The sequence below is a fragment of the Colletotrichum lupini genome, chromosome 5 (assembly GCF_023278565.1).
Source record: "Colletotrichum lupini chromosome 5, complete sequence".
NCBI lineage: Eukaryota > Fungi > Ascomycota > Sordariomycetes > Glomerellales > Glomerellaceae > Colletotrichum > Colletotrichum lupini.
Genome location: NC_064678.1, coordinates 488,618 through 511,302, shown reverse-complemented (window position 1 = coordinate 511,302; position 22,685 = coordinate 488,618). Strand labels below are relative to the sequence as shown.

Genomic DNA, 22,685 nt, shown 5'->3' with positions numbered 1-22,685 from the left:
ATCATCGTCACTGCTGATAGCTTATATAATTCTAACCTTGAGAGTACTGCTGCCAGAAGATCTGGAGTACTCAATCTTTTCCAGTTTATTTCAACATGTGCAGTGCGAAGTCGTATTCAAGGTCCTCACTCATGTAAGGTACCCATCGTACTGAAAGGTCCAGTGCTTACTTAAGAAGCTACCACTGTATGTCATGGTTTCTCGGATATTCCTGTCACCGACAATGGTCGAAGATGTAGCAAGATGCCTATCCCATCAGCCGTTTGCCACCGCTCTCGATTGCAAGGTCATGTTCCTCCACATACTAATGCATCTTGAAGATAGAGCTTCGGCGTTCTTGGCCCTATGTGAGTCAAGTATTGTAAGGATTATCAATCATCATTATGAAGCAAAAGATCAAGTTGAAGAGCAGATGGGTAGGACAATAGTTAGCTTAAACGGTCCCTACGAAGGTGTCTTGGTACTTAAAAGCCCAAACGGCCCTGGAGACTTGCAGGAGGGCTTTTCTACTCTTAAAGGGCGATGATTCCCATGGTGGTCAAATGCAGTCGCGTGTACACGCGCGAGGATGTTTCGGTAATGTGAGGTAAGGCCATTGAATGAAGAGAATCGCGAGTAAATTGGAAACACAGATGGGTGTGTCGTATGTCTCGTGAATCGATGTGTCTAGATTCGAGTATCCGGAGACACAGAGTGCATGGACTTTGTGATTCAAATATAGAGATGCACTCATTTTGCTAACGGACATAAAAATCATGCTCGGGATTACAAGTCCAAGGTAGTCCACGAACTAAAATCATAAATGAATACTGAACGCCAATCTCGCTCAAACGCCAAATGCCATGCTAAAATAGGTTCCTCAAGTCAGATGCGATCTACTGCTTTCACAATGCGTGGACAAAATTGAAGCCAACGATGCCCTCGGCGCATGCATGATCCATTCCTGTTCCTGGAAAGACAGAAACTCTACGGCCAATGATGCCATCATCGCCGACTTCCAGCGAGACTGGCCTTTTCAACGCCAACTCCAGTATAGAACCGTTCTCGAGGATCGAGGCACCGGAGAAGGCGAAGCATTCGAACAAGCCGCAATCTTCAAGTTTACGAGTGAGGTCACCGGACTGACTGTTAAGAAGAGCTTTGTTAATGCCTGATGCTACTCAACCCCACCTCGCGACGTTCAGGTCAGCATTACTTACTGTATCACGACAATCATCTCGGACAACGACTGTAAATCGCAACCTTCGCCGCCTGTGATTCGTGCATGGGTCGCCAAAGAGCATCCCGGTTGACCAGGCGTATGAAAAGCGAGATCTCCGCGAAGGCGCTGTTTCGGTGTTGTCGGGCTGTGCTGGCTGCAAGGTTGGTTGAGAACAGCCAAAGCGCCGCCTCGGGGCTTGGTGCAGGTATCTGGGCCGCACATGGTGAGATGTGAATGAGTTGTGAGTATGGCTAGCAAGTCGGTGGATGCTGTTGGAAGGCCGACTTGTGAGAATTGGAACAACTGTACAAACCAGCAACTCGAAAGGTAGAGTCTTCGCGATGCTTTAAACGTCTCGATTGATCCTAATAACTCCCTCAAGGTGCTCAATCTGTCTCTCTATCCCTGTCATCCCAAAACGAGAGTGAACGGGTCGCGGACCGGGGCGTCACTAACAATATGTTGGCCAATCATAGCACATCTGACCCCAATTTTGGGACTGGAGGGCCCTGCACGGGTTTCCTGGTGAGCAAGTTAGAGCAATATTGATCATATTTAAGCCGGTCTGCGCTAGGTACATACACATATCGCCGCGACTTACATACTGTTGACTTTACTAAAAACACATCGAAGTTGAAAACAGTCCTCTCGAAGATGTATCTTGACGAGGACTGAATCTCGAGGCATATGGGCTGGTGGAGATGCCCGAATCGTCGGTGGGCGTTAGCACCATGACCCATGCAATGTCGGAATGGAGCCGGTCAATGAGACGGAGGAAGGGCAGCCATCAAGGTGTTTGTCACATCCTCGGCCTCAACGGACATGGAAAAGGCGAGTCTTGTTGCCTAGATGATGAAATGTGCTCACTTCTACCCCTCATTTGGACCGGTTGTATGTCTTTGCCGGCGGGAGTGACTCTGGATTCTAAGTCCCTACCCCTCGATACCCTTTCCTATTGACTCAACTTCATCTACACAGAGCTCCAAGACCTCACGATATTCGCTGCACAGCCTAGCTAACCAGACCATACCCGGCATCAATATTTGACAATGACCAGCGCGCAGTACACGCTACCTAAGCTTCCCTACGCTTACGATGTTAGTTTCCCATCACTGCTCGATAGAGCCGCTATATGCTAATCTCATCCGCAGGCTCTCGAGCCTCACATCTCACCTCAAATCATGGAGCTACATCACAGCAAACAGTAAGCCGCATCGTGCCGGGGAGAAACGGAGTATGCGTCACCAAGGTACTAATCATTGAGTTAAACAGTCACCAAACATACGTCACGAACTTGAATAAAGCCATAGAGACCTACAACGCGAACCCTCTCCAAAGTCGATTCACGGTCCTCGCAGCCCTCAACTTTCACGGCGGTGGCCACATCAACCACTCTCTCTTCTGGGAGAACCTCTCCCCAGCTTCAAGCCCGGATGCTTCGCCTGATGCGGCACCGAAGCTGATCGCCGAGGTTACTCGTATCTGGGGTAGCCTTGATCAATTCAAAGCGGCCTTTAATGCCGCTCTGCTTGGTATCACCGGCAGCGGCTGGGGTTGGCTGGTCAAGGACGATGTCACAGGCCTCAGCATCGTTACCACCAAGGACCAGGACCCCGTCACCAAGGGTGTGCCCATCTTTGGTGTCGACATGTGGGAGCACGCGTACTACCTACAGGTTCGTCCCCACCGATGAGAACATGTGCTTGAGACTCTAGTAGACTAATCAAGGAGAGTGATAGTATCTTAATGGAAAGGCGGCATACGTGGAGAATATCTGGAACGTCATTAACTGGAAGACCTCAGAGCTCAGGTTCTCGGGCAGTCGAGATGATGCATTCAAGGCATTGAAGGCGGTCCTCTGAGAACAGTATGTTGGGATGGAGATTATCCAGAGAGTATCCAGAAATTTGAGGTGCGGGACTATGAATAGACTGCACATCTCCATCCCAAAGTTGTTTGCTCGCAAGACGAAGAGGCGAGGGTACTCTCCCAGGGTGCAGTGCGAGACAGTTGCATCACGCACTTGATCATTCATCTATTCCAGCGGGACCTGCCACAACCAAATCAAGCGGCTGGGCGTGCCGAGGAGAATTGAATCGCACACATAGGTGCCGCGATTGTGGCCACCTTACGACTCCTTACCCGGCCGTGTAACCTGCAATTGTGGAAGAGCTTGGCAATGATTCCTTTCGCAGAGCTTAAGACAGTCTCAGATACGTGTTTTTGCTCTGTATGTGAACATTACTTTACTCTACACAGAGTGCCAATTTAGTCGCATTGTACGAGGATCAATGATTCATGGCCCCCGTCCTCGGTGATGTGGCGCACAACCGTAACTTCGAACGCCTTTGGCCACGCGTGCCACGCATCGAGGTGATACCATCGCCTGGACAGGTCGGGGCAAGGTCTGGTCAAACAAAACATCCCGTGCAGATCAAGGTGTGTTGTAGAGGGACTATCCCCCAAGTCCAGTACAGCCGCTCGCCCAAATCTCCGAGTACCAACAAGGACAAACATCAACGGGTGTGAGACGGCCCACACATCCCGAGATGAAGTGCAAACAAGACGTGAAGCTCTGCTGATCCTTCCAAAGTGACGAAGATGACTCCTGCCTTCGGCCGATTAGGAAACTTCCGACTTTTCTGTTGCAACAGAAACTTCCAGACAAAAGTGCTTCCTTCATCCTTCCCGCCGCAGAAATCGCACATACTCCCGCAATCAACATGTGACAAGAATGTCAAGTTTACGGGATCTGATTGTACGTGTTGCTCATCTGCAGGATGCACCTCCCCGGTATACCTTACAAGTAGAATGAACTGTTTCTGTGAATCCAGTCCCTAAATGGAATTTATGTGTAGGTGCATTCTCTGGTCCTGCAACCAAGGACACAAGCTCTAAACTTCCTCTTGTTATGAAGGGAACAGATGTTGTCTGTTTGGTCCCACCCCTGAATGGTCGGAAACCCGCAGCTACGTCAATGCAGGCATGCACACACGCGATGCGTGCACTGGCGTCGGTGTTACACCATCTTGTTGGAAGCCAATGTGAAAGCCAAAAAGTCCCTCACTACCGTAGTATCTCATGCTTGATGAAAAATACGGGATCTGTCGTGCTGGAGCATCCTTCGAGAATAGTGATTCCAGGTTATTGGAAAAGCTCGAAGCTTCAAACATTCTACAATTCGGGGCGAAGAGGATGTCAGATTCTCGTACATGTGCCCTCCAGAACACGCAGATCACAAAATCGTATTCCGATGCTCCAATCTTAAGGCCAGGGTAACGCGAACTTGCACTTCTTACCTATTTTGCTCGTATGAGGTTATTTGACTATGTGGGTTGTCTGCCAGAGATTGTGTGGGACGGACACCTGCAGCCGCAACGAGGGCATCTGCAGCCGTGCTCATTCACACGACTCTGTTTTCTCGCCGCTCTTGTTTGCCTACCAGGATTTCCCGTCGAATCTAAAAGGCAGGGGCATTAATCTTGTCTTCCAAATTCTACCCGCAAACGAACACTGCATCCTGAAGTGCCAGCTCTGGAGCGCATCCAAGCTATGTAGCATCACACGTTGTAGCCGTTACTTGAGATTGCTAAATTATATGGCTTTCCTTGCCAGAAATCCCATCTGTTTTCGGCTCAAATTATCACTCGTGAAGTTCGAATGGTTTTGTCAAACAATCCTGACGCTCTGGCTCAGATGAGATCAGGTACCCATCCCCTTGACCCATGTGGCAACGACGCATCTCGAACGTTGCGGCTTGTGCGATCTCGCTTCAAACAACCACGAGGGCAAGCCTCTAACTTCTGTTTAGCTCGGAATTTCAATAGGGAGATACTTGAATCGATCGCTGTGTTGTTGGCTCTCAGCGGCGCCCTGCATGAAAAGCCTCGCCGAAGGACGTTCTAGGCCGGGGTAACGGCTTCCGTGACGAGGATGTCTGCCGGCCCTCCCGTCGGCGTTGCAATCGAGAATGCTCTGAGATATATGCTGTGTCATTTAGCATTGGTGTACATAAGATGGGCTTCTTGATATAAAGCTGTCTGGACAGACGTAATGGTGTACCGGAGTTTCGCTTCTCATCTCAAACCCGCAAGCACCAGCTGTTGCAACGCCACACTCGTTTGATATCCCGAATCCTCTGCCAGTCATGGTCCCTGTCGCACTTTACTTCGTCCTTTTAGGTCTTAGGTGAGGATTCAATCATATTCTTCTTGACCATTGCTGACCCGACTTGGCAGTGCCTCTTTGGTAAACGCCATTCCTCCCAACGCCAACAACTACCTCATTCCGCATCCTCCGGCGACGGTGACTGTCACTGCTTGTGGTTCTCAGTGTGCCAGTACTGTGACTATCACAGAGACCCTGACTGTGACACCTCCGTACATTCACACCTGCGAGCCTTCTAGTACGGGCATCCCAGGAAGCTTGAGCTCTAAGTCCTTGTCGTCCAGCATTCTTCCTACTGCGTCTACGTCCCTCGGTCACACCAACTCGTCCACCTCCGTTAGCTCTAGCAGTTCTTCTGAAGCCACCGGAGCAGTGTCATCATGGACTCCAACTACGGGAGTCACTTTCTCCTCCCAGCTGCCTAGTGCTGGCACCCCGAGCTCCTCTCCAACCTGGGCCACCAATACTTCGTCGTAAGTTGACGTTCTTTCGCAGTTGCCATTGATATTAACTGATATCCCAGAACCCTCAGCCTTCCCAGCTCCTACAGTCATGGTACTGGCACTGCCGGCACGAGTGTTACCACTGGCTTCCCCTCGAGCCTCTGGACGAACTCTACCCGCACTCATATCACTCGCACCGTTACCAAGACCATCCGCACCACTGACACAGACTCGTCCACTTCTTCAAAAGTTACGACGCAAAGCATCCCAAGCATCCCCACGATCAGCATTCCCCCTCTGCCGTCTCTTTCCACACAATCCAAGTCGAGCATCGCCCCCCCTGTATCCTATTCATTGACCACCCTCACCACCACATCAGTCTTAAACACCACTGTCTCGTCTCAGCATCCCGGAGCATCCACACCCCCTCTCTCCACTTCTCATACCACGAAGAGGACTACAGTTGTAGTCACCCTCACGAAGACCGTACCTCTCAGCACCGGGACTGCCTCCTCGTCGACTAGTCGCGGTACAGGAGTCTCCAGTGGCTTTCCATCTGTTTCATCACCAACCTCCATTCAGCTTTCCACCACGCTCGGCTACCCTACTACCACCGCCCCCAGCTTGTCCAACACTACTCCTACCTCTCTCGGGAGCAGCACTGTCTCTACTACATCCAAGGAACCTTGCACAACTCACGAGGAATCCACTTCCACGTCTGTGTCGTCGTATCTTTCCGTTCCCTCCACTTCTGCACCGGGATTCACAATCTCCAGCGCTCTGGCAACTCTCGTCACACCCACAGGTACAGCAACTCTGAGCAGCGTTTCTGGCGGATACGACTACCCTCCCTCCACTCAGGAGTCCACCGCATCGCCGGAAACTACTGTAGGCAGCGCCAAGCCTACACTCGTCTCTAGCAGCACTTCGGATATCCCTGGAGGCTACGACACCTATTACCCAGCTTCAAGCTCAACCTTGGGTACCACCATCTCGAGTGCTCTTCCAACTTTGATTAGCTCAACTGCCAGCAGCATCCCTGGTGGTTACGACTATCCCCCTTCTTCATCTTCCCAGTCGTCCCAGGAGTCGAGTTCGACCAAGTATCTCGGCACCACCGTGGCCAGTGCTCGACCGTCCCTGGTGAGCCCCTCCATTTCAGAGGTATCGCCCACCCCGACGACCTTTGAGACTCGCAAGTCTGATGAATACACTTCGGCGTCGACCATCTACGGTGAATATGAATTCGGCCGTCGTCGGGCTCCGAGAATGTAGTTTCCGTCTTGTACAAAATTACGACACTCTTGGTGTGAACGTCCAGTTTAGTCTGGCTTGATAGATTGATATGAGGGGTCTTGGGGGCTGGAGTACAAAGCTGGTGTTTCTCTTCTTGACTTTCGTTTAGACTTCTTCTATTTAAGGGCATTCCCAGATATCATGGCACGAAATGGACAGCAAAAGTGGAATGGGGCCAACTACGTAATCACTTGGCTGATACCGAATATTAAATATTTGGTGTTACACGAACAGTGCTGTATGTCAGAGCTGGAGTAGACCCAGCTTTGATTCTTAGAACAACGCAGCTACTTTATTCTTGTGCTACATCTACGTCTGATCAGTCAACGATTCGCTTTTGAACATCACTTTGACGTAACTTTAGTGTTCGTGGGGGGGGATTAAGTAATTGGATAGGTGACTCACACGTCATGGGACGTCGTAGGCACCATTGGAATGTTTCGCGTCACCTGATGTCTACACATAAGGCTCAGTCAAATAACAATCACGCAAATGGGCAAATATACAAGTAGGTGCAGGGACCCCAGCGCTTCGGTCGGTCCTACCAGCTGCTGCATATTTGTCTCGCCATCTTTGGGGACGAATTTTCGCCCGCATTTTCTCTCTTTGATCGCCATTGTGGGTTCTCATTGGTGTCCTCGATTGCTCAGCTCACTAAGATGTCTTCTACTCTCTACCCCGGGCGCGGATGATGCGGGACACAATCCAATTTCTCGGTCCGAACTTCAGTCTATCCCAAAACTCCAGTGTCTCAATCCTAGGGCTGAGCCGTGGCGGCAGTCATGGAAGCTAAGGAAATTAAACTCAAAGCTAAAGATGCGTTAAGAATGTTACCTGCCTGTCTAAAAGCGCAGCTGGTGTTATGCCTGGCAAAAATGTCACGAGGACGGAGAGACGCCTCAATGGCCAGCCTTGGCGCAAGTCTGGGCTCTAGGATGGCTCTACAATTTGGTAGTAGTAGGTTATGGAGTAGCACACGACTGCCGCAAACATCCAATACGCTCCAGGGTATTCGAGCGAATGGCTGTTGTGGCGCAATAGCATTGATATGTCAATGAGAAAGCTGCATTCCCCGCCTGAAAGATGACCTCGAATGTGACCCGCCTGTAGTGAAGAATCTAGCCAAATTTTACGGAATACCGCTTGTTGGCATCGTGGAATGAGGCAACATATAGCACTGAAACAACAATTACGACATGTTCGCCCGTAGCCATCTTTGCTGCTTCTGCTGGAATGATCAGCAGCTCTGTGGAGTGAATTCAACACCGTCGAAGCATTTGCCTCGGGTGGTTCGCGGAATAGGAGCTGCGGGGAGCTTTTGTCTACATATCTCAAGACATTGTTCTCCATATGAGGAGGTTGTCAAATCCGCCTATCACAGCAGACGACGTCGGAGATGGATCGAAGCACTGCGGCTGAAGCACCGCCAACGTCTGTGGCTCAAAGAGACAGGCTTGGCAGAAGCTGTTCAGCTCGTTCATCTACCCAAGCTGCCAGTTTTCCCCGCATGTGTGAATCAAAATGCCGAATGCATCCAGCCTCACTCTGCTAGCAGCGAGCGTGGCGTATTCCAGCCATCTGGTTGAAGAGACCCTCTTCAAACGGTTTTGGATAGCTCAAGCGAGTTCTGGAGATGGTCCACATGAAGCGTATAATAATGATCGGCACGGTCTTCCCATCTTGAGATATCTCTGCTCAAATTCAATATTGAAAATAACCATTGGAGTGAATTCGAGTTGACTTCAACATGAGATTCCTTGCCTTCATCTGTCTCCTATCTGGGCCGTTATCCTGGGTGTCTGCGCAAAACTTCAGCAACTTGTCAACTTCTGATGCTCCAGCATCTTCTGTCGCCAGGCCGCCGGTGCCAGTCAGCTCTCCAGGTCAGTACAAATAGTGAAAGGCCCTTAAGGCGGACTCACTGCTTTATGTCTTGTTGTGCGAGACTTTGCTGACACGAGAGCATATAGAACCAGCCGCTCCTCCACCCGCAAGCACCAGGCCCAACACACCGCAAGAGGCCTCTTCCGTAGCAAGACCACCCGTATCAGAAGCTCGTCCAAGTTCAGCGCAGCCTTCTATTCAAATCATCAAGCCCTCCTCTGCGAATGTAGAGGTTACATCTAAGGCTGCTCCTGCATCATCTGCTGTGCCTGCCTCTCCCAATTCTCCCAAAGAAGCAGCGTCTTCGGTCCAAGTCAGCGTGTCTGGTCAAGCGGTCCCTTCGAGAGGGATAACAGACTCGAGGGAAGCTCCTTCATCTAGAGTAATTGTACAAAGCGGCGAAGCATCAGCAAGTATTCCAAACTCGAATTCGGCACAGCGCAGTTCTCAGGCGCAATCCAGCGTACCCAGAGGTCCCGGTAGCTCTACGTTAGTCCAGGTCCAGGGATCAGGAACCACTGCACCTGGTGCCCCTCAAGCGTCAGGCACTCAGGCAGTTGATGACCCGGGCAATGTTGCATCGACTCAAGTGTAAGTGCTTCTTGATACCTTAGTAATTCTTGCTAAACTGAAAAGGTCTCGAACCGGCTCTCTTGGTGCCGGTCAAGCTACTTATACAGTATCATCGCCAGAGCTAGCTACTACGGCCTCCTTTGCCGCTCAACCATCGGACAGCTTCCAAGGTGTTAACGAAACAGCAATTCTGGCGGTCCCAGAGTCTCAAGTTGTCACACCTCCCGATAAATCAACGATTGAGCAGTTTCAAGCCGAGCTCAATGTCAATGTTCCGGCAAAGTCGATAAATAATAACAATGCCCGGGCGCTGGCGATCCTTGAGACGGCGTATTTCGAGTACTTTGCCAAAAAGGACCCTGCTCCTGTCGACATGGGAAAAGTCTCCATCCCAGCCAATATTTCCGAGTGCCAAAACTTATACTCTCAGAGATTGGCAAGGAGAAAGGCCTTCGTTGACAACGTATTCGACTGGATACCATTAGTATCAAGGGATCTCCGAGGCTTTAGCAATTGCAAAGCAGTTGACTCTATGGAAGTTGGGGTATATTTTCATTATATGAGAGCCTCTTCGACCGCCGAGAAACCAAATGAGATGGAGTCGAGGGTGAAAGGACAGGTAAGCTCTTACTCATCTATTGTAGAGATTGTCAGAGTATTGGGACTGAAGGTGTGTAGATCGATGTCCTGAACGAGGCTTTGGGAGCAGTGAGGATCAACTTCCGCTTTATGGCACTCAATTGGTGGGAGCCAAAGGCAAATGAGGACTGGTCAAGAGTAACCAGACAGGAGGCTAAATTATTAGACTGGCAACGCCGCACACGCGCGCCTGGAAAGCTAACATTGACCGTTTGGATTGTCAATGGGTTGCGAAGCAGTGAAAAGAATGACCAGGAACTCAACAGCGTAAGGCTATTCCAACTAACTACCTGATCATGAAAGAAAACAATGACTAACTCTTGATTATCATCATGCATAGTACGTCACGTTCCCAAACCAGCAGCTCGATGAAGCAGACGGTATTGTAATTGAAGAGGCGCATGTTCAGGGAGGCGACGCCACAACACTTGTTCACGATGTTGGTCACTGGTTTGGTCTCGGTCATACGTTTAATGAGATCGGCCAGGAATGTCTCATTCAAGATGGATTGACAAACGCGACCCAGACCTCGGGTAATCGTGACGTGGTTTATCAATGCTCGCAGGTAACATGCGTTGGTGGTCCAGCGGTTGAGATCAATAACTACATGAGTGTCAGTGTCCTGCCGCCCTCACATTGGACTCAAAGAAGAGCACTAACGGATAGCTTTTGGTTGGAGAACAGTACTCCTCGTGCCGTGGCAAAATACCGCAGAACGGCTTCACCACTGATCAGAAGGCGCGGATGTTTGCCAATGCGCTCGAATTCAGGCGCGGGTACGAAGCGGGAGAGTGCATGCCGGACGGGAAAGCGGCCGTGGGAAAGAGGTCTAGCATGCAGGATCTGCTCGATGGGAAGTGCCCGGATGTTAGCAAGCAGGCAAACATTCTCATGAACACCCCGCATAGCTCGTGGTCACCTGTCGTCGGACGTCTAGCTAAGAAGATCTTGATGCCGATAACCTTAACATGGACAGTTGTGTTTTGGTTCCTCTGATGCGGCCCCAGGCCTGCTAGGGTAATTTAGAGGGAGCGATATTGGACTTTGTTTTGCAAGATAATGAAGAGAGACTGAGTAATGGTATTAAAAAACTTGTATTGCTTTTGACTTGAACTACATGCCCGATGTCAAACACATGACTTCGGGCAATAAACCTCCGTATGGCGGTGCAGAAAACTTCAATCATCCACCATCAACCATGAATCGTTTCGTTCCGGCTTTTCTCATGAGCGTACAAAGAGTCCACCCATCTATCTTTACAGATAGCACCGGGCGAGCTCTACTTCCAAGAGCCATGTTTCCAGTGGTCTGGTAGCTTAGATGGCAAGAGCACCGAGAACCAGCATGGCAAGACCACCGATGGGGGCAAGGCCAGCAGCGCCAGCCTGGACGGCGGAGGTGGTAGCGGCAGCGGTACCGGAAGCGGTGCCAGAGGCAGAGGCGGTGCCGTTGCTGGCGCGGGTAGAGGTGACGACAACGCTGCTGGCGGAGGGAGAGGCAGTGACGGTCACGGCCGTGGTGGAGGCAACGGAAGGCATGCTGGCGGGGGGGACCGAAGAGGCAGCAGAGGCAGCCGAGGAGGCAGCGGCCGAGGAGGAGGCGGAAGCTGAGGCAGACATGCCAGAGCCGGCCGAAGCGGCGGCGCAAAGCTTGTCGGAGGCGGGAAGGACCTGGTCTGTTGAGAAGTGAGGTTAGCCTTCTGATGATGCTACTTTGGTAGTACATAGGAATGGATGTAGACATACTCAGAGCAACGTCGGCACCGCAGGCTCCGACGACGCAGCCAGTGGCGGCGGCCTGGATGGCAGACTTGTTGGCGGGCTCGCAGGAACAGACGTAGTCGCCCGCCTTGCAGCTGGTGGCCGAGGCAGTGGCGTCCAGCAAGCACTGACGAGCGCACTCGGGGATGATGGTAGGGTCAACCTGGGCGGCGACGACAGCGGCCAGGGCAGCGAGAGCATACGCGTACTTCATTTTGATAATTGTTGCTTGTTGGTGGGTTGTGAGTGTAAGGTGGTAGTGGGTATCAGGTGTCGGTATGAAAGACAAGCGAGTGTGGATGAAGCAGAGGAGAAGAGAGAGCCTGAGAAAAGCTGAGGGAGAGCAGACTTTATGTAGATAGAAGCCGGAGTAGAGGGTACGTGTGGTTGCACCCTGATGCCTTTCGGCTGTATGGGTATAGGCGGGATGTTCGGACTGGGATGACTTCGAGGTTCATAACGGAGAAGGGATTGCATGGACCTAGTTGGCGAGCCTAATAACCAAGGTTCTCAGGGCTGGGACGGGGCAAACGACTAGAAGTGGGCTTCCATCCTGGAGAGCATGTACAAGCAGTTGTAGCGAGTCCAGTGACTACCACTGGCAAGCAACTGAAGTAGTCACAGAAAACCCGGATGGATGAGGACCTCCGTCAGTAGAGTTACTGCGCAAGCAAGTCAAGAATCTGGGGGAAAGTGGATAGCTGGGAGACCCTGGTCGTGAGAAGTGGTTGCTAGGTCCGAATGGGGTCGGCATGTGCATGCGCGTTGCAACGGTATGATGAAAAAAGAAGAGAGCGAGAACAGGGCCTACCTCGTAGTCGAAAGTTCCCCGCGCGTACCCGACCTTCGAGTGGTCTGCAGGCCTCAGGGCTGCGCCGGTGATCGTATAGAGCAAAGGCGAGGGTTGCAGAGGAGCAGGGGGTGTGGACGGGTGGGAATACCGGATTGGACAGTGTCCTCCGTTAGGACGGGGATCTTCTTGGGTCAAGGCGAGGCCGGGGAAGTGGGCTTTTTTGACCTCTATTGCCTCTTAGCTAAGTTCCGAATCCTGGCCATTATGGCGCGAGGGCGCGTATTGGAGAAAAAGTGGTGTCTCTGTGTGTGTAAAGGCCGCAGGTTGTGCTCGGTACTCATCTCGTTGGACATGTGAAGAAGGAGATCGATTCCCCATCAGGGGAGTGGCATGATGCAGATGGACATGGGCTTTGCAGTGTTGGGAAGCTGGACTTTTGTATGTTCGGTCGGGCGTAATTTCGGAGCCAATCCACTCATCTTAGTAGTTAGCTGACATGGCGCTGCGCTTCAATAAGCGTTGAATCCCATGACTGGTGAAATTGTGTATGGGATCTGGCGGACGTGCAACACTTGTGGTTACATGTATTATTGAGTCAATTGCTCTCGGAAATGGAGAATTCTCCGTAGCTGGGATCAAATTTCTCTCCTCCTTTCCACTTTCCAGGCCAAATCCGGGGTGACTGGGGACAATGGCGGGAGCATCTCTTGGCTGCTTGTCACGCTATTGATGGGGAAATCGAAAAGTTGCCATTGGCCAAGCGTCTCTAGGGAATCAGAAGTAAGACGAGCTGAAGTCCGGAGCTGTCAGATGAACCTCTGGCCATGGTTCCTGGTGAAGTAGGTTTTGGGGGCTTCTAGACTCTGCAAAGTTAATTGAGAAGATGATGATGGTTCCTGGCCTTGCTTGACCAAGGCCACATTGCCACATGCGGGATGATATTGGACTGTTTGTTGGGTGGCACAAGCGCACTCGGAACTATAGCTCCAGTCTTTGCCCGTATTGAACCATCTAGAACACCTTGATACCACTTCGTAAAGGCCATTGAAGACGCCATCCCAATCGTGTTGTCTCTGCTTCCGTAGAGGGATCTGGGCGACTTGGTGATTATGCGAACTCTGTTAGCTTGATTGGCCACTTTTGCCCGTCCAAGTCCATAATGCAGATACGCAAAGGTCGCGCGTTTCGGTAACTTGAGCTGAAAAAGGTTTGCCAATCCATCCGGGTCTGGCGCCCTAAGGTTAAGAGAAAGATGGTGGCACCAGACATACAATCATACCCGGAGCGACAGACAAGAAGGCAGACACAGGCAAGATAAGGTGGGCAGATGCAGGAACACCACGGCAGCCACAAGCAACCACCGTGATCCCCCTCTCTCTGGTATCCCATCGAGGTAACACCCGTGTGTCATGTCTGCCTTGATTGGGTCAATCTCACCACACCAAGCCAGGCTCTGCACCCTTCGCGTCCGTTTGACGACGTGGACAAGGACAAATTTTAGCTTGGACGAGGCCCAGGAAGGGGAGGGCCACATCGCAGCTTGTCTGGGGAGATGCCAATTTCCCCCGCACGAAGCCATTCCCTTGTCGGAATGGCGCTGCCTGGGTGCCCCTGTCCCTGACTGCTGCAGTGCTGCTTAGATGCAAGCCTGCCGAGGTGAAGCTGCTTCCTTTTTACGTCTTTCTGCAGGAAAATATCGAAAAGTGCGGCAAGCAGACGAAGAAGAATGAAAAAGCATCTGATTATGGCACATTTGTACCTTACGCTCCATAGATTGCTGACGTTGGCGACGGATCAGGCTCCATGCCATATTTGCTTCTGTCACATGTAGGTAGATACATCGTGACACTGACACTTGACATTGACGTTGACGTTGACACTGACAAGACTGAAAGAAAAACCAATCCATCATTTCCTGTCTTTCCGTGGATGGATTTGACCGCGGTTTGACCTTTGATGAGAGATCCTCGTCTCATCAACGGCTGACCGCTTTTGATTTAACTCTAAACCAGAGCGAGCGGGAACAGACGACCACAACGAGGGCCCCGATGCTGCCTTTGCCGGTTCTTTAGCTGGTTGGAGTTGGAAAGAGCCCAGTCCGGTCCTTTTGCTGGGGCGGTACAGGGGTTCGCTGGCGGATATGGCTCGAGTTGCGCCAGAGATCGGCCGAACAAGCCGGCTGCCCCCTCCCGCCCCTAGACCTCCTCCCCTTCTGTCTTCCGCTGACCGAGACCTGAGCCAAGTTCCTAGCGCGAGTTGGTCTCTTCCTCTCGTGAAGAGATGTTGATTGCCACCGACACATACTCGCTGTACAGTAGCCCATCGTGGCGTGGCGTCAGGTAGCTTGGGAAGAGCTTAAGGTTGTGCCATACTTCATTTTGCATCACACATGGCGCTCTGCCTCCAGGATGCTTGTTCAGTGTTCACCTCGTTGGCCACGAAGCTCCGCGCGCGACAGTGGACGCCCGAGGCCGTAGCTCTATGAACGGCGCGTGTCGTACCTGGGCGTGCGTGCGTGCGAAGCCATCTGAGAGAGATCTGCCTACCTCATCTCGCCTCGCGGCACTGACGGCAGAACGGTCTGTGAACAGATGGTCGCTCCCTGGCCTGCCTAGTTCTGTGGGGATGAGACTTCGAGCCACTGATATTCCCTCGCTGATATTGATGAAGAACGTCTCTCCTCAATTCTTGCTGAGATTTCCCACGAGTCGACCCTATGGAAATTGAAAGGCAACGTGGTTCACAGCCAGTCGCGTAAGTCTTGTGATGATGCAAATTTCGGCAAAGAATAGCCTAGAGTCTGCTGTGGCAAATGGTGAACTTTCCCGTCGCGTTTGGCTTTTCCGCGCCGTTGTTGGTTGCCGCGTCTTTACCCCCCCCCCTTAACTAGCAAGCGTCGCACCAGGCGAGTTGGTGTGTTTCCAATGACCCGTCTAACAATGAGACTTGAGAGGGGATCGTCAATGTCCAAGAATTTCCGAGCTGAAGCCCCCGAGGCTGCTTGTGACCGGCGAGGCGACTCGACGTCGGCGCTTAGTGCCTTGTTCTTTCGTATGGGAGGAGAGAGGGTAACGTCGGCTGCGACCCGAATGGAATCTTAGTCTTGCGACAGCCGTTCGGGCGGCTTGATGCCGGCTCGCATTGATTGCTAAGGTCTTTTGGTCTTGTTTTCGTGCCTTTTCTTTTTCCCCTGAAAGCAGCTTAGATTGACAGTGCCCCGATCTCGTGCATCCCATTGCTTTTCCATTTCAACGGCGGCCATCGGCCGGGGCCCAGGACATGGTCGGCATACTTCTCCGCAGAGTCGCAGCGGATTTCTGGGCCCAGATGCACTCTTTGCTTTCACAAGAGGCCGGGCATTGTCCGACGCTTGACGTGGCAGTTCTTTTCGATATGCTTTGGACTTTTCGTTCGGGCCGTTTGCAATACATATGTTTCGAGAGCGCCTGATAGATTATTGCTTACTTGAAGTCATGCGTAGATATGCTCGCAGTCTTGTCGGCAACTGCGAAGGCCGTCAAATCCGCCGAAGTCGCACGCCGGAAATTAGTTAGGAACATCAACGCATCGCTTTGCGTCTAGTTCAGCTGTCGTGAGAGGGCTAGGGGAACCCAACCGACTATCAATGTGAAGATTGACAAGTTTAGAAAGTTGTCTAATTGCAAAAGGGAAACTGGGTAGGCACGGCTCTTAAATGCAATTGAGGAGTCTTTGAGCACCTGATGTGAGCACGACATTCGCTGGGTTGATGAGGTCAGCCATCAAGCGACGCGAGACTTCGAGGTTTTGCCGACCACTATGTGGAGGCTACTTCATTCAAATTACTACGGTAAAGTCATGTGGCAGTCATAACGGAAGTCCATTGAGGGGACCCCGAGACGGCCTTCGGTGACAATGACGATACCACTCACTACCTCTGAACGGCGGTCTCCAGTTTTGAGCTAGGGACAGTGAAGCTACATCTTTTTTTTAATTAGGAAATCAAACTGCTTCAAAAGTTCGGAGACTATGGTGAGGAAGATGGTAAGTACCCAAAGCTCCTACTAAGATGATCTACCTCGACCTTTCCATTGTGATTCGGCACCTCTCAGCACTATATATATTAGTGAACCAAGAGCAATTCCCAACTGCATACCAATATCGCCGGTCCGTACTGCAATGGGTCCAGTATACCACGCAGTATCCATAGAAGGGACGATCAGTCTGAAAGAACAGCAGAGCGATGCCAAGGCAGCGAATCCAAGCGGGAGTGCCTTTGGATTATCCCAGTCAGAGATGTTGTACGCAGAATACCGGCCCCGACGAAAGCGGAAGTGCTCAGTAAGCGCGATACTAGTGTACGAAGCCGTCCAGTAGCCAACGACGCTCAGGAAGTTCGATAGAGAGTTGTAAAAGTTGGAGCTGGCAACAATTGAGATGGGCACAATGATTGCCACAATGACAAGCGGGTATAGATACCGGGGAAGGCGACTGAGAATCGGATGAAGAGACTGAAAGCTAATAGAGAGCGAATATAGTGTGCAGGCTGTGAAACCAAGCACAGGAACGCCAACAGGACCGAGACGAACTTTCCAAATCCTCCCAGAGGAGTGTTATGGCATTGATGATACCACCAACGGAGTAGAGACCGTAGGCCTGAGCCCAAGTCTCGTTTGCTGGCACAGCGGCACCTGCAGCGGCACCTAGAATGAGTAGCAGAATTGAAGGAACACTGTACCCTACGTACACGCATAAAAAGATCTTGGTTCTGTTGTAGATGGCGTAAGCCTACTCCAGTCTCGGCGATGCGCAAGTCAAGACCTTCCTTGGCGTGGATGGGTCGATGTAGACGGCGAAGTCCGATACCAACGGAGCCCAACTACCTTAGTACACAGACTTGCACACGCAGCGGCAAACGTCAAGACTGGTGAACTCGCAACAGTCTCGGCACCCGCACCAGCAACCGACTTGCCACTGACGCCGGCAACAATTACGAGAGCAACAAAAGATGGATCCCACAAGTGTTAATCAATGTAATGCAGATACTTGTGGCCCAAGAAGGATATGGGCAGTGCGCCAACAACACTAATTGTGATACCCACAATCAAGCCGAGGTCGCCTTCAGAACCAGCCGTGAGAGTCTACCCACTGACAATAGATGCCATGATGGTGTAACCGATCAAGGTGGCGATTTGTAGCAGCGCAATGCCGATAGAAAAGTAGTAGCTGGTTTTCGAGTTGATTACAATGAAAGAAACGTTCATCAAGCGTGGGATTGAGTAATACCAGAAGTAGTATCTAGTCTGAACCACTTAACTCATGGCAGTCTTCGGCCCCATCATTCCCATCCAGGCAACGGGAAGGATGAATAGGAGAGTGCTTAGCACGATGACTACTGAAGTAACAGTAGGATCTAGTCCAAGCTGAGGGTTTCGGATATGCCAGTGGTCATACTTATGGTATTCATCAGCTTGGCGAACTATAGCAAGTCTTACGCGCGGAGGTGCCATAATTCAGGAAGAAATTTCGAAACATACGGGAGGGTAGTGCAGTTTGCAGTGAGCCACAACGTGAATATTTTAAAAGTATCCTTGTCGCTTCTCTCTTCGATCGGAACAGGTGCCACGCCTCGAGTCTCAGCAGAGCGCAACAAGGCGTTCCGTAATCTGGTAAGCCAGTTCTTCGATGGGAGGCTCTGAGAGCCTGGTTCGAGATAGGCATTGTCGACGTTCTCTTCGAGCCTATTCTAAAGGTCGACTGAATGTGTCTTTTCGTGTCTTGTGGTCATCGTTTCTACGCGTGTGAGGCAGGTGAGAATCTCAGTCGGCTGGATGGTACATCTGCTAGGAGCATATTGCTGGATCTTCCCGCGACTCAGTCTCAGAGGCAAGGCGCGAACGCTTCTTCATAATTTCTAGTACAGTTGAAAGTCTCTCTATACTCTGTGCATCATTGGGCGCGGCATATCGAGTTCTATCCTACACAGCGAGGGACACGTAAATCATCTTCGGATGATAACACGGATTAGTACATCGGCGTGCGCCAATCTATTAACCCTTCCCCCAGGATGCTCCATTCCCAAGATAAAACAATGCTATTATCTTATCATTGCAATCATTTGGTAGCAGATTGAAGTTAGGTATCCTGTCAAGTAAAGACATGACACCGGTTGCGTAAACACTGGGTCGTGTACGGGCTGGGGATGAGAAGATAACCCCCACACCTTACCGCGCGGAAGATGAATTCCGCAAGATCGGTTTCCTTGGAACGGGTCAGTCTCCAGCTTCAAATCTCCAAAGATTTGACCATCTTTGAATAAGCCAGATAAGAAGGCTGGATCGCGGATATTGAGTAGAGATAGGCTAGTCTCTAGCATCCTGCCGACTTGTTGATTTTTAGATACCGATGCCGTTCTACTACCTATATTACATAATGTTGCAAAGCATCCTTCATGAATGGACCCGCGCCACTGGTGCATTGTAGGCGACTATCGCTGCCCAAAGTGACTGCGCCAATGGCAAACGCTGCGTGTCTGATGGCCGGCTCTTCACGGGCAATTTGTGGTATGAGCTGTGTGATGAGATCCGACGGAAACAGAGTAAACTGCTTGCTGAATGTCATCCAATACTCGAATTGATCTTTCTCGAGTTGTGCAGTAAACATGTACATCTCGTAGTTGGGTCGAATGAGCAGTGGGCGGTATTCCTGCAATCTACGTTCATTTCCCGTGGACTTTGGTGCGTATCCTTCGCAAGTTCGCTTTGATTTGCCGCAATTTAGACAGGATGGCTTCCCCTCATCGCAACGGATGCGTCGTTTTCTAATGATTGCGTTAGCTCGCTGCATCACAAGCATCGGTGAGAATTGATCGGAACGCATATCTCAGATGCGGTTGTTGTGTCTTCATGTTGCTCGTAACTCACTTGCATGTGATACAGCCTGCCCGAGACTTCGGAGCTTGTCTCCGGCGGTTTACCTTCGGCCGGTCCCTGAGGGCAAAGCTGAGGATCTGGGGCGCCGAAACCGGGGCCACCGGCGCCATTGGCTTTTGAAGAGCTCTATCTGCCATGGAAGGTCGAGCTTATGCTTTTCTGGTAAAACCGTGGAGTCGATGCTGGCGTTACCGAGAGCTTCGCACTCCCCGGCTCTAGGACATTCAATAGAGACTTTAAAGCGACGTGAAAGAGGAGCGGTAGGGCTGACATTTAAAGGTTGCCGCTACAATAGAGATACCTCCTGTCAAAATAGGCTAAGCAACTGATCGCGACCCCAACCGCCTCGCTTGTCCACCCACATCCGTCGATCCCAGCGTATGCAGCATAATTCGGCCTTCAGATGTTCCTTCAACGGCACCAAAATCTGACCCTTGACTCAGCTGCCCTATTAGAGACGCGGAAGCGAATTGACTGGAGCCATGTCGTGTCAGCTTACCACATCACCTTAGTATCATCTCCCAACGAGGAGTGAGGATTTGCAGCTAAACGCATTTTCCACAGAAAGAATATCGAGCTCTAGCAGCTTTATTGAGAAAGCAGGTAGAAAGCTGTGGGCCATCTTGCCCATACTAGAGCCGGTACCCAGGAAAGCACAATCAACGACCACACCAATCCTCATCAAGTGAACTCCAATAGCACGAATTCGATACCAGGGGGAAGGGGCGATGACAAGATCAAGCTGAAATTCGATTGATGCAAGGTCAGAGGAAAAACACGAATATCATTACTCGAGTACGGTACTACAGCATGTTTATATGATCAGCTCCAAAAACAGACGTAGCCGTAGTGATACTTCTAAATGAGTGTGTATGAGTGTGCAAAAAGCAGTCCCCCGCAAGAAATTCGTATCAAAGTTTACATTCAGTAGACATAAAAGACGGCGGTCTCGTCAGGGGAAGCCCTGAGCTTCTCATTGCGCTTCTTCAAGATGATCTTTCCAAGCCAAGCCAGCAAAGCAGTAGCAATGCTGAATGCGGCGCTGCTTGACATGGCGATGACATAACGAGGCTCGTCGCTGCTGGGCCAAAGATATGGGGTCCAAATGAAGCTGACGTTCATGATCATGGTCACCATGGAGATGGCCACTGCCTTTTTCTCTTTTGTTTGACCACAGACACTGCCGCACCAACCTAGGATCAACTGTTTCCGGAGTCAGCTACAATGGCAAAGTTTTGCAACGATTTTGGAGAGAGAATAATCGCACCGAGTTGACTCCGTATGTGCCGATGGTGAAGATCACCATGGAGACGTATCGACCAGCCAAGTTCATCGTGGCAGCGGCTGAAATAAAACCGACAACGGCGACGGCTTTGGACGCGGTGATATGCCATGTGCGCTCATTGAACTTGCCTGATGACCAAGACACAGCAATGGTAACCGCACCAGCAATGAGGTAGGGGGGACAGGTGAGCACGAGGGTGATGGTTGTGTTGAAGCCGAGTGTCTTGACAACGCTTGGAAACTGTTCAAGAACTTGTTGTTAGTCGTCTCCTCTCTCACATGTCGATCAGGAGTCATAAAAGTCTTACAAAGTTCTTGAAACCATTGGCAGCCAGATGCATGTGGGCCATCGCACAGAAGATCCAGACCATGGGGTCTTTGGCAGCTTGACGCAGACCGTTCCAGGTGCTGGTCTCGCCCTTATTGGCAACGGTGTCGAGTTCCATACGGTTGTAGGCGAGGTCACGTTCTTCCTGTGTCAACCACTTGGTGGTCTGTGGGAAGTCGGGAAGTAGAAAGAAGCCGATGACTGCAATGACGAACGTAACAGCACCTTGGAGGATGAACAGCCACTTCCAGCCTGCAATGCCCGCGAGGTCATCCATGCCGTGGAAAATCCCGGCAGCAATCAGGCCGGCGAAGGCAGTGGCGAGAATATTTCCGGTGTAGAGGATAGCAATGCGAGTGGCAACCTCTTTTCGGGTGTAGAAGATACTCAGCAAGTAGACAGCACCGGGATAGTATGGAGCTTCAGTGACTCCGAGAAAGAACCGGGTGAGGAGAAGTCCGGTGAAGTCCTTGGAAACTGCAGTGAGAGCGCTAACAACAGCCCAGAGCATCATCATGATTCCCTGGAGACAGGCAACAGATTTAGTATCTCCCTGCGTTCAGAGTCGGGGGCTGTGAAGAAGTACCATATAGCGGCTAGGCCGGGTTCGAGTAAGGAACATATTTGAAGGGATCTGTCCTCTAGTAGGATGGTGTTAGTTATGAAACAAGTGAACATCGACGAGCATCTTACAGAATGTAACCGACGAAGAGAATCGAAACACAGGTCTGGTACTCTGTCAGATAGAGGCATTAGCGATATTCTTAACACCACCAACGAATATTGTCAGACGTACGAGAACCAGTTAAATTGAGGTCTTTCTCGAGATCGTTGAGACGAGCCAAAGCAATGGCATTGCGGTCAAGGTACTGTTGCAAGAGTCGTTAGTGTGTGTTGACGACGTAGAGGCTCCAAAATGTGGACTCACATTCAGCCAGTACATGGACCATAGCATCGGCTAAAGAAAAGCATTAGTTAGTCCATAGTCACTTAGAGAAGGTATCTGGAGTTTCAAATACCATGATCCATCTGTCTAACTTCTTCACAAGAGCGATTTCCTTGGGATCAGTCTTCTCCTGAGCCCCAGAGTAGTCGATCTTGCCCGTGTTCCTTGGAATGGGCTTCTCTGGGTTCTCGTCCTCAAAGATTTGGGGCTCCATATCCTTGACTCTGTCGGCTTCATTATTAGCCGCGGTATTGGTTTTGGAGGTCATGATTCCGGCTCTTGCTTTGGCAATGACTTCTCGGAAGTCCAGACGAGCAACAAAAGAAGTGTGGAGGAAGATATTGAGACTGATGTTAGCGATGCTAGGCTAATTGTACTCTGTCTAGCGAAATTCATTTTCCATTTCCCCACGGGGTCTGGAGCTCTTATGTATTCGTACAAGGCGGGGATGCCCAGACCT

The 22,685-nt window shown here is 50.9% G+C and overlaps 10 protein-coding genes across 10 annotated transcripts; 5 read left to right on the top strand and 5 right to left on the bottom strand.

Annotated features, from left to right (window-relative positions):
• Nucleotides 1–191: 191 nt before the first annotated feature.
• CLUP02_09581 (uncharacterized protein) lies at nucleotides 192–1,423 on the bottom strand (the record flags this gene model as incomplete). Its single annotated transcript, XM_049288559.1, has 7 exons — nucleotides 192–247; nucleotides 306–343; nucleotides 449–482; nucleotides 559–702; nucleotides 770–825; nucleotides 889–1,125; nucleotides 1,200–1,423. 7 exons carry the CDS (start codon nucleotides 1,421–1,423, stop codon nucleotides 192–194), a joined length of 789 nt encoding a protein of 262 aa, XP_049145703.1.
• Nucleotides 1,424–1,448: 25 nt separating this feature from the next.
• CLUP02_09580 (iron/manganese superoxide dismutase) lies at nucleotides 1,449–3,296 on the top strand (the record flags this gene model as incomplete). Its single annotated transcript, XM_049288558.1, has 9 exons — nucleotides 1,449–1,488; nucleotides 1,584–1,726; nucleotides 1,885–2,060; nucleotides 2,259–2,298; nucleotides 2,353–2,405; nucleotides 2,474–2,876; nucleotides 2,941–3,011; nucleotides 3,052–3,068; nucleotides 3,154–3,296. The coding sequence occupies 9 exons, from the start codon at nucleotides 1,449–1,451 to the stop codon at nucleotides 3,294–3,296; spliced, it is 1,086 nt and encodes a 361-aa protein (XP_049145702.1).
• Nucleotides 3,297–3,499: 203 nt separating this feature from the next.
• On the top strand, nucleotides 3,500–4,011 carry CLUP02_09579 (uncharacterized protein; the record flags this gene model as incomplete). Its single annotated transcript, XM_049288557.1, has 3 exons — nucleotides 3,500–3,726; nucleotides 3,795–3,926; nucleotides 3,981–4,011. 3 exons carry the CDS (start codon nucleotides 3,500–3,502, stop codon nucleotides 4,009–4,011), a joined length of 390 nt encoding a protein of 129 aa, XP_049145701.1.
• A 1,337-nt stretch (nucleotides 4,012–5,348) lies between these two features.
• CLUP02_09578 (uncharacterized protein) lies at nucleotides 5,349–7,147 on the top strand (the record flags this gene model as incomplete). Its single annotated transcript, XM_049288556.1, has 4 exons — nucleotides 5,349–5,389; nucleotides 5,440–5,841; nucleotides 5,892–7,082; nucleotides 7,138–7,147. The coding sequence occupies 4 exons, from the start codon at nucleotides 5,349–5,351 to the stop codon at nucleotides 7,145–7,147; spliced, it is 1,644 nt and encodes a 547-aa protein (XP_049145700.1).
• Nucleotides 7,148–7,934: 787 nt separating this feature from the next.
• CLUP02_09577 (uncharacterized protein) lies at nucleotides 7,935–8,165 on the top strand (the record flags this gene model as incomplete). The annotated part of the gene is made up of 1 exon (XM_049288555.1): nucleotides 7,935–8,165. One exon carries the CDS (start codon nucleotides 7,935–7,937, stop codon nucleotides 8,163–8,165), a length of 231 nt encoding a protein of 76 aa, XP_049145699.1.
• A 689-nt stretch (nucleotides 8,166–8,854) lies between these two features.
• CLUP02_09576 (uncharacterized protein) lies at nucleotides 8,855–11,199 on the top strand (the record flags this gene model as incomplete). Its single annotated transcript, XM_049288554.1, has 6 exons — nucleotides 8,855–8,990; nucleotides 9,078–9,582; nucleotides 9,628–10,183; nucleotides 10,243–10,470; nucleotides 10,544–10,816; nucleotides 10,888–11,199. The coding sequence occupies 6 exons, from the start codon at nucleotides 8,855–8,857 to the stop codon at nucleotides 11,197–11,199; spliced, it is 2,010 nt and encodes a 669-aa protein (XP_049145698.1).
• Nucleotides 11,200–11,519: 320 nt separating this feature from the next.
• Nucleotides 11,520–13,109, bottom strand: CLUP02_09575 (CFEM domain-containing protein; the record flags this gene model as incomplete). Its single annotated transcript, XM_049288553.1, has 5 exons — nucleotides 11,520–11,878; nucleotides 11,949–12,399; nucleotides 12,466–12,516; nucleotides 12,586–12,983; nucleotides 13,094–13,109. 5 exons carry the CDS (start codon nucleotides 13,107–13,109, stop codon nucleotides 11,520–11,522), a joined length of 1,275 nt encoding a protein of 424 aa, XP_049145697.1.
• Nucleotides 13,110–13,133: 24 nt separating this feature from the next.
• Nucleotides 13,134–14,597, bottom strand: CLUP02_09574 (uncharacterized protein; the record flags this gene model as incomplete). Its single annotated transcript, XM_049288552.1, has 8 exons — nucleotides 13,134–13,184; nucleotides 13,253–13,288; nucleotides 13,339–13,462; nucleotides 13,573–13,702; nucleotides 13,765–13,954; nucleotides 14,028–14,133; nucleotides 14,197–14,373; nucleotides 14,521–14,597. 8 exons carry the CDS (start codon nucleotides 14,595–14,597, stop codon nucleotides 13,134–13,136), a joined length of 891 nt encoding a protein of 296 aa, XP_049145696.1.
• A 4,558-nt stretch (nucleotides 14,598–19,155) lies between these two features.
• On the bottom strand, nucleotides 19,156–19,777 carry CLUP02_09573 (C6 zinc finger protein; the record flags this gene model as incomplete). Its single annotated transcript, XM_049288551.1, has 2 exons — nucleotides 19,156–19,575; nucleotides 19,712–19,777. 2 exons carry the CDS (start codon nucleotides 19,775–19,777, stop codon nucleotides 19,156–19,158), a joined length of 486 nt encoding a protein of 161 aa, XP_049145695.1.
• Nucleotides 19,778–20,591: 814 nt separating this feature from the next.
• On the bottom strand, nucleotides 20,592–22,493 carry CLUP02_09572 (major facilitator superfamily transporter; the record flags this gene model as incomplete). The annotated part of the gene is made up of 8 exons (XM_049288550.1): nucleotides 20,592–20,870; nucleotides 20,935–21,192; nucleotides 21,260–21,802; nucleotides 21,866–21,920; nucleotides 21,973–22,015; nucleotides 22,076–22,148; nucleotides 22,208–22,237; nucleotides 22,299–22,493. The coding sequence occupies 8 exons, from the start codon at nucleotides 22,491–22,493 to the stop codon at nucleotides 20,592–20,594; spliced, it is 1,476 nt and encodes a 491-aa protein (XP_049145694.1).
• Between the last annotated feature and the right edge of the window lie 192 nt (nucleotides 22,494–22,685).